The sequence below is a fragment of the Dipodomys ordii genome, unplaced genomic scaffold (genome assembly GCF_000151885.1).
Source record: "Dipodomys ordii isolate 6190 unplaced genomic scaffold, Dord_2.0 Scaffold3, whole genome shotgun sequence".
NCBI lineage: Eukaryota > Metazoa > Chordata > Mammalia > Rodentia > Heteromyidae > Dipodomys > Dipodomys ordii.
The window spans coordinates 1,803,129-1,812,800 of NW_012267219.1; the positions used below are offsets into that span (position 1 = coordinate 1,803,129).

General features: G+C 47.3%; 2 protein-coding genes across 2 annotated transcripts in view; both read right to left on the minus strand.

Moving 5' to 3' along the window:
• Window positions 1–2,037, minus strand: part of Timeless (timeless circadian clock) — a 32,148-nt gene extending 30,111 nt beyond the window's left edge. The window contains exon 1 of the mRNA XM_013018378.1: window positions 1,966–2,037. The gene's annotated coding sequence lies outside the window, so the exon portion shown is untranslated. The remainder of the gene's footprint in view (window positions 1–1,965) is intronic.
• A 1,543-nt stretch (window positions 2,038–3,580) lies between these two features.
• On the minus strand, window positions 3,581–8,275 carry Mip (major intrinsic protein of lens fiber). The gene is made up of 4 exons (XM_013020470.1): window positions 7,884–8,275; window positions 7,261–7,425; window positions 6,547–6,627; window positions 3,581–3,944 (listed from the first exon to the last, which is right to left on the minus strand). The coding sequence occupies exons 1-4, from the start codon at window positions 8,241–8,243 to the stop codon at window positions 3,759–3,761; spliced, it is 792 nt and encodes a 263-aa protein (XP_012875924.1). The 5' UTR covers window positions 8,244–8,275; the 3' UTR covers window positions 3,581–3,758.
• Between the last annotated feature and the right edge of the window lie 1,397 nt (window positions 8,276–9,672).

Genomic DNA, 9,672 nt, shown 5'->3' on the forward strand with positions numbered 1-9,672 from the left:
GGAAGTGGGACTGAGGCTCAAGTGGTAGAGCGCTAGCCTTGAGCTGAAGAGCTGAGGGACAGTGCCCAGGCCCAGAGTTCAGGCCCCATGACCGGACCCAAAAAACAAAACAAACAAACAAAAAAAACCAAATCTTGAAGTTGAGACAGAAGAGGATGGGGCTGAAGATATGAAAGCATAAGGATTTAAGGTGGTGAGTGCAGAGAAAGGAGTAAGGAAGCCAGGGAGAACTTGGTTGTTGTACTGAGATTTGAACTCAGGGCCTGTGTTTGTTAGACAGTTGCTCTCCCACATGAATCATGCCAAAGTCCTTTTGGTTTTTATTTTTCAGTGTCTTATCTTTGTTTTCTTAGACCACCCTTTATCTTGGAGCCTCCTTACCTTTATCTCTCAGTAACCTGGAATAACTGAAATCACGGGTGAACACCACCATATCCAGCCCCAGGGAGAAGTTATTTATAATCTTGTAACCCCTAACTGCAGAAGACTCCTATATACATGTATTTCCTACCAGACTGTCAGTTCCAGGGGGGTTGAACTATTCATCTCTTTATACACTTGGTGCTGACCACAGTACATGGAACCTATCAGGAGCTCAGTAACCCTTATTAAATTGTATAGCGCCACTGATAATAGAGAAAAGTACACTACATCAGAAGCACAAAGGAAGACATGGCCAGCTTGGCCCAGGGAGGGCTGGATAAACTGGATTCCAGAGCTACAATGGGTTCTGAACTCAAAGACAAGCTCACCGGCAGAGAAATGACAAAAACTTCCAAATCGGGATCAGGAGGAGCACAGGTACTGAGGTTTGAAAGAACACAGTGCTCTTCTCTTCCCTGTGGTTAGTAGTCAAAGATGAGATGAAAAACAAAAAAATTAGGGCTTTAGAAAATGAGGCCTTTAGCCTTGAGCTGAAGAGCTGGGACAGCATCCAGGCCCAGAGTTCAGGCCCCATGACAGAAAAAAAAAAAAGAAAGAAAGAAGAAAAGAAAATGAGGCCCAGTGGGTCAGGTCCAGACCATGAAAGGCCACCATGCCCACCTACACAAGCCTGTCAGTGAACTTGCCGAAGTAAGAGGGCTTTTTTTGGTTGGTCATGGGGCTTGAACTCTGGGCTGTCCCTGCGCTCCTCAGCTCAAGGCAAGCGCTCTATTGCTTGAGCCACAGTGCCACTTCCGGTTTTCTTTTGGTTTATTGGAGATAAAAGTCTCACAGACTTTCCTGCCCAGGCTGGCTTTGAACCGTGATCCTCAGATCTCAGCCTTCAGAGTAGCTGGGATTGCCGGAGTGAGCCACTGGTGCCCGGCTAGTAAGAGTTTGAAGGTTAAAGGGCAAGGGTCAGGCTTTTAAAAAAGGTTCTAGGACAGCACACAAGTCAAAGTAAATAAACTGAGACTTGCTGAGCCTGGTATCCGTAGCTCAGAACGAGTGCAGTCCCTGGGTGCAGTCCCTGAGTTCAAGGCCCAGCACACAACAACAAAACTGAGTTAGTGGCTACTTGCCTAGCAAACTTGAGCAGAGATGTTTATCCTGCAACTTTACACCCCAGGGGGAAAGACCAGAGTAATTACTTCCATTAAAGCAAAAGATTTCTATCAAACAGCTGTGATTTCAAAGTCCTAATGACCAACAAACCTTTTTTTTTTTTTAAATCTGAAATGGATAGGGAGTTTCTCAGTAGCAGTCCTCTGGAACGCTCTGCTCTGGCCCGTGACCAGCTCTGGCTTTGAGACGCGCGGGGACAGCAGAAGAACCAATCACAGCTTCCCCAGGCCGCAGCGCCCCAGCGAAGACTCGGGTTGCGAATGCGCGTGCGCGCCGGGAGCCCCGCCCCCTGCCTTTAAACCTTACGGCGGGACCGCAGACTCGGCGATAGGACCGCAGGACAGAGCTGCTTGACACTGCCCGGCGGGTGCAAAGGGATCGTAGGCTCCCTACAGCCCTCTCGCCACACTCACTCACCCGCTCTCTGCCGGCTCTCCGGAGCCCCGCAGAGCCAGCAGCCCTCAGATGCCCGGTCGCAGAATTTCCCGCCACCCGGTATGGCTGGGACTGTCCTCGCCTGCGCGGGAAGTGGGGCGGGGCAAGCCGGACTAGTCCACTTGACTGCGGGACGGAGCGGGGAAAGGGGTGACTGGGGCTACAATCAGAAGGGAAGAGAGGACTAGGATTGTTTTTTTATCTGAGTCAATCCCCTGTAGGCATCGGAAAAGTCACAGCGGTATGAATTTCTTGTTGCATTCTAGTGAAAATTAAGGTCCTTGTGAAGACGAGTTTACATTCCTCCCCTTGTAGTCAAGTGGGCCTATTCCGGAGTCCTAAGTGGTTAGTTAGGAAAGTTACGTTTTATTTGGGCCAAAGTGGAGAGCTGAAGAACCGATGGGAGTTATGGTTGTCTGTCATAACTATAGGCATAAGTCTAAAGCTTGTGAAAGCTCCTAAAGGGAAGAGATCAGCAATCATTCATTGTTCAATTGAGAGTCATCTGGAGCATCGCTTGAGGTGATGTATTGTGCCACCAATTAAAGAAGATACGGCCATGAGCTGGTGGCTCAGGCCTGTAATCCTAGCTACTCAGGAAGCTGGCATCTGAGGATTGTGGTTCAAAGCCAGCCCAGGCAGATAGTGCGAGAGAGTCTTATCTGCAATTAACCACCAGGAGACCGGAAGTGGCGCTGTGGCTCAAGTAGTAGAGCACTTTCCTTGAGCTGAAGAGCTCAGGCCCAGAGTTCAAGACCCACGACTGACAAAAAGAGAGAGAGACTAGAGCTAGTGATAAAGCAGAAAGATTCCACTTGGACATTTGCTGTAAATAAATCTTGGAAGGGCAACACTTCCTCCATCCTCCCCTACTTTGCTCCAGGCCATTTGATTTCCTGTTTTTGCCTTAGGTGACCATTCTAGGTGCCATCTGCCAAGGGATGTTAGACAGACAAGCTAAGCTGCTTTATTTTTCTAGATTTGCCCACCCCTTAAAGAGGTTGGGAGCTCCCTGGCCTAAGGAGATCCATTAAGGCAGAATGAACACACAACCCAGCCAGTGGATGTAGACAGGTTTATGTGGCTTTACAGAACAGCTCAAATCCCAGTGTTCACTTTTCTCAGAGTTACTTCCCCTACCCAAGTCCCTGGGGCAAGCATCCCTGAGATAAGTAGGCTACATTATCCCCTTATCTTCCCCCATACTTTTAGGTACCCTTGCATCATGATCTGGGGCCAATACCTCCATTTCCCTCTCCCACCCACCTCCCTTGAGTTCCATCTCCTTGGAATGTCTGGTCTCCTATCTACCATCTGAGAGGACCCCCCAGCTCTTCTGCCTCCTCAGAAATCAAGCACCTGGCACTTGACTGGAAGCAATGTAAAGGGCAGAAACTTAAGGTCTCTGTTCCCTGTGTTCACCAAACCAGGCTGAGGAAGGGACATATACTTTGACACCTCATTTCCCTTCCCTAAGCTCGCATTCCCAAAAACTCAGACACAGCCACACTCATCCACATTCATACACACACACACACACACACCACGGCGAAGGGAGGTGGTAGGGGAGGAAGGGAAGTTGGCACCAACCAGCTTATGAATGCAACTTGAAAGATTTCACACAGCAAAAAGGGAGAGGGAGAGAAAAATACACATACATTAAAAAATAAAGAAGTACATGCCCCTCCCCACAGTCTCTTTCTTCATCTTGGGGCTAGCATGGCCCCTCCACAGAAAGCCGGCAGCTTTCTACTTCCTCTCTCCAGCTGGAGATTTTACAGGGCCTGGGTCTTCAGTTCAACAGGTTCCCCTGTGCCCTCTGGTTGTCCATTGGAGTCACTGGGTCTGGTACCCTTAAGGATAGACAGTCTCTCAGAAACACTCTTGAGCCGGGGGAAGAGGAGAAAGTCGTAGAGGAGGCTGCCTAGCCCCCCTCCAATGATTGGACCCACCCAGTACACCTGTAGGAAGAGGAAAGGAATGTTTAGACTTCAGGGGGAGGACTGGGAGGTAAGGCTGCTTTTCTTCTTCCCCCCTCAGTGGAAAACAAGACATTCTATACACAGTGTCACATGCAACTGGCCATTGTCTTAGCTAGAAGTCACTGCTTTTGTGGTATTGGGGATAGGACTCAGAGCCTTGTGCCTGCTAAGCAAGTACTACACTTCACCCCAGTTTGTTTTAAAACTCTTAAGTTGATCTGGCACTGGTGGCTCATGCCTGTAATCCTAGCTACTGAGGAGGCTGAGATCTGAGGATAGAGGTTCAAAAGTAGTCCAGGATGAAAGTCCGTGAGACTTTTATCTCCAATAAACCTCTCAGAAAACCGTAATTGGTCCAGGGGCTCAAGTGCTAGAGTGCTAGCCTTGAGCTGAAGAGCTGAGGACAGCGCCCAGGCCTAGAGTTCAAGCCCCACAACTGACAAAAAAAAAAGCACAGCCAGCTGGGTAGGAAAGTCCATGAGACTCTTATCCCAATTTACCACCAAAAAACTAGAAGTAGAGCTGGGGCTCAAAGGGCTAGAGCACTAGCCTTGAGCAAAAAAGCTGAGGGACAGTACCTAGGCCCTGAGTTCAAGCCCCCAACGTCACCTAGAAAAAAATTCCCTTATCCTACATATTCTTAGCACATATCTATTATATTTGTTATCAGTTTATATATTTCTTGGAAAAATTTGTAAATTGTGGTAAAATATGCTTTGTGACATAACATTTATCTTATCAAACACTTTAAAGTTTGCAGTTTAGTAATGTTAAGTATATTTACATAAGCCAGGATCCAGGTGACTCATGCCTGTAATCCCAGCTACTCAGGAGGATGTGATCTGAAGATGGAGGTTCAAAACCAGCCCCAGGAAGTAAAGTCTGTCAGACTCTTTTTTCTAAATAACCACCAGGAAGCAGGAAGTAGCTCTGTGGCTCAAAGTGGTAGAGCACTAGTCTTAAGCAAAAAGGCTCAGGTACAGTGCCCAGGCTCTGAGTTTAAGCCCCACAACTGGCACACACACACACACACACACACACACACACACACAAAGTATGTTTACATAATTGTGCAGTCTGTTTCCAGTTTTTTTCCCAGTTGTGAATCTAAAGCTCTACAGCTATTAGATAATAAGTGCCTTTTCCCCCTCCAATTCAGCCCCTGGAAACCACCCTTATACCTTCTGCTTCTACAAAATTGAATAGTCCACAGCACATAAACAGAATTAACTTTTAGTGATTGGCTTATTTTACTTAGTATATATAATGTCCTCAGGGTTCAGGGTTGGTATAATGTCATAAAGGTTGACATGTTGTAGCATGTCAAAACATCCTTCCTTCTTAAGACTGAATAATATTCCATGTAAGTATAGACCACACTTTATTTACCCATTCAGCTATCAAGGGATAGTAGGGTTTCTTCCATCTTTTCTTTATTGTGAATAATGATACTATGAAGATGAGTATGTAGCTTTAAAGGTTTTTAAAAATTATTTTCATGTTTAGTTTGCATATGGCCTAAACAACATAGACATAACCAATATTTGTTAGAGACAAATACTAGATTCTGTGCTAAATGTTCTACACAACTTCATTTTATAGTTAGAGAAACTGAAGCACAGAATGATTGGGTTATTTTCCCAGGATCACACAAAAGACTAGTAAAGTATTAGAATTGAGGGGAAGCTCAGGTCCATTTGCAGTCATGCTCATTCTGACTTTTTTTTTTCTTTTTGGTGCCAGTACCAGGGCTTGAACTCAGAACCTTGCACTCTACCACTTAGTCACACATCTGGTCCAGCATTTTCCTGGTTAGAAATGGAGTCTGGCAGACGTTTCGGCTCAGACGAGCTTTGAACCACTATCCATCCCCCAGATCTCAACCTCCTGAGTAGCTAGGATTACAGGCATGAGCCACTGGTGCTGGGCAAACATCCTGCTTTTTGGGAGTTTCTGTTTGTGTGTGTGTGTGTGTGTATGTGTACATACATACATATATATGTGTGTACATATATATATGTATATATATATGGGGGTAGTTTATTGGAGATAAGAGTTTCATGGATTTTCCTGCCTGGGCTGGCTTTGAACCATGATCCTCAGATCTCAGCCTCCTGAGTAGCTAGGATTAAAGATGTGAGCCATGAGCACCTGGCTTTGTCTTCATATTTTTAGTTGTCTGTCATAGCTTCATTCCGAGGATACTTGGTTAAAATTCTGAAATCCAACAACCCCAAATCCAACTAAAAAAGGAACAATATAAGTAAAAGCTTTTTTGTTGTTGTTTGTTTTAAGATAAGGAGTTCTTTCTATGTTCCCCAGGCTGGCCTCAAACTTCTGTGCTCAAATAATCTTCCATCCTCAGTCTTTATAGACACATACTACCACGTCCAGCTAAGAGCCTCAACTTCTAGTAAAGTAACTCAACCTGCTCACACAGGCATACCACGCTCTCTTGACAGCCCCTTAGCTGTGTGCTGCCCAAAGCAACCAACATATCCAGATGGAAAGCAGGAACCAAACCTGAAACTTGTAGTCCAGCCCCATCCAGAGGGGCTCAAGGATCTTAACCCTTACTCACCCAGTGGTTGGTGAAGTTCCGGGTAAGAATGGCAGGAGCAAAGGAGCGGGCAGGATTCATCCCTGCACCAGTATAATACATCTGCAAGAGACAAGATTGTAACTGAGACTCGCCCCTCCCACTCAGCTTCTCTCCTCACAGACCACCATTGACAGCTGCTAGCTAGTCTCCAGCCAGCAGCCAGTAAGAACAGACAAAGCTACAAGACTTTCCTCCTGGGGTTCCCTTAGTGGATGGGGATGCTGAAACTAGGGACCAACAGTGGGCCCAGACGCAAAGTTCTAGTCTACCCATGTATTTTTCTTTGGATGAAGAAGGACTAGATATTGTCACAAAAGTAGGGCAGGATTGAATCCTCTAGGCTGAGTGATAGAGGGAGGTAGATAAGGTTCATGTTTGATCATGGAATGGGCCTGGTGGCTTACACCTGAAATCCTAGCTAGGCAGGAAGCTGAGATCTGAGGATCATGGTTCAAAACCAGCCCAGGTAGGAAAGTCTGTGAGACTCTTCCAATTAACCACCAAAAACTCAAAAGTGGAGCTATGGCTTAAGCAGTAGAGCATTATCTTTGAGCAAAAAAAGCAAAGGAACAGTGCTTCAGCCCTGAGTTCAAGCCCCAGGACAGGCACAAAACAAAACAATCTTTAAAAGTTGAGAAAGGTTTAGGAAACCTGAAATTCTTGAATGAGAAATTGTTCCCCTCTCCTGCTTACCCCAAAGAGGTGGCCCAGGGTCAGGGAGAAGCCAACTGCCAGGGCCACGGAGCCCAGCCGGCCATTCCGCCTCTCATCATAGGTAGCAAAGATGCAGAGCACGAACTGGAGTGTCAGGAAAATCTCCACAGTGGTGGCCTGGCCCACACTCACCCCAGCATGCAGCTGACCAAAGGAAGAAGAGATGAATTCAGCTCATTAGAAAGCCATAGTATTACCTACTCAAGGCTTCCCACATAGTCCCCTTAGGGCATCAGTTCCTAGAGAGGAGGAATGAACAACCCCCCTTCATGGTAAATGAATTTATATCCTGTCTTCTAACAAACTTTCTCAGAGGAAACAGTTGCTGATTGTGCCCATTTACATGGAAGAGGCAACTGAGGCCCCATAAGGTAAAATTGGTTTTCCCAAGGACCTGTAAGGAGTTGAAAGGAAAGCTGGAACTTGAACTCAAGTTTCTTCATTCTCTATTTTGGGGTTCTCTGCCTTCCTTACCCCTCCAAGTAACTGTTAATCCTTCCTCACACTCGGAAACACACACACACACACACACACACATATTGCACCAGTCAGAATAATCATTGAGACATCAGGTTCCCCCATCCCTTGAAGCTGCCCATTACCGTGTTGAGTGCTAGGTTTCCTCGGACGGCTGGCGGGGTAACACTGTACAGCACAGCTGCCCCAGCCACAGCTCCCAGGAGCTGGGCTGCCATATAGCAGAAGGCACGGAGCAGGGACATCTGGGAGCCCACAAGGAAGGCAAAGGTGACTGCAGGATTGACATGGGCTCCACTGATGTGGCCCACTGTCTGCACCAGTGTAGCCAGGGCCAGGCCAAAGGCCAAAGCCACCTGCAGGACATGCAGGGGTCCCGGGGCCCAGCGCAGGGAGGATCCCAGCCCAAAGAAGACATAGAAGAGGGTGGCAAAGAACTCAGCGAATATAGCCCTCCAGAAGGAGGTGGATCGCAGTTCCCACATGGCAGGGGGGATGGGCACAGTGCCTGGGTCCCTAATACCCCCCTGGACTGGTCTGAGTGGACAGTCCCCTTTATAGAGGATTCTTAATCCCTGGGAGGGGCAGGCAGAGATAGCTGGGCCAGCCTCTTAACCCATTCACAGCTGTGGAGGGCTGAGTCCACTCCCACATATCTGATACAGCTACTGGATTTTTCCTTTCCTCCGCAATTGGGAGATGAGCCCAGAGAGCCATGTGCCATGAGGGTGAGGTTCATGGATGGAGAACTGGAACAGTAGGTTTCCTCTATTTGTGTGTGGAAGTTGGGGTTCACAGTCCTGACTGATATCTGCATCTACTTTAGAACATTCTTCAGAAATCTCCTTGGAAGTTGGGTCAAGCTGAATTCACTTTGTGCAGCGTATGGGCTGTGCTCTTGGGGGGCCTCAGACTCCTCTGAGTCTGCCCAGGGTGAGGGTGGGGGCAGGGGTAAGAAGTGGGGTTCAGCAGAGAATGTGGATAACTGAAGAGAATTCTTTAGTTCCCTAGGATTAGAGAGCCTTCTCTCATTGGCTGGTTTGGGCTGGAATCTGTGGACCCTGCAGCTCTGGGATAGAATAGTTCTGCTGTGTCTGGCTTTCTCCAAGCCCATGTTCCCTACCCCCCAACCCAGGCCAGCACCTGCCTTTCCAAACTCAGCCTTGTCATTTAAACCACAGAGGCAGGTCGGGGAAGAAGTACAGGCTGCAAGTGGGGTTGGAGAGCCTAGAAAGAGGAAAAGAGTCAGTAGTTAAACCTCAGAGTCCGCTTGTATTTCATCTTTCCTAACTAGAAAACAGAATTCTGGCTGTAAAGTAATGTGAAGATCCAATGTTGTGTAAGAGTCAAGATTGGGACACTGGAATCCTAAGCTTAGATCCCCAGGGATAGGACTAGAGGTGATAGTCAAGGTTCTAGTTTTGGGGCTGGGAAGGTGGTTCAGTGGTAGAATACTTGCCTTGCGTGCATGAGGCCCTCGGTTTGATTCCTCAGCACTACATAAGCAAAAAAGCCGGAAGTGAGACTGAGGCTCAAGTGATAGAGTGCTAGTCTACAGCTGAAGAGCTGAGGGACAGCGCCCAGGCCCAGAGTTCAGGCCCCATGGCCGACAAAAAAAAAAAAAAAGGTTTTAGTTTTTCTGCTGGATGGCTTTTAATCACCATTAAAAATAAATTTCCAATATGAGCGTCAGTGGCTTATACTTGTAATCCTAGCTCCTCAGCTGGCTGAGCTCTAAGGATCGAGGTTCAAAGCCAGCCTGGGCAGGAAAATCCGTGAAACTCTTATCTCCAATAAAAACCACCAGAAAACCGGAAGTGGCGCTGTAGCACTAGTGGTAGAGTGCTAGCCTTGAGCTGAAGAGCTGAGGGACAGCGCTAAGGCCCAGAATACAAGCCCTACAACTGACAAAAA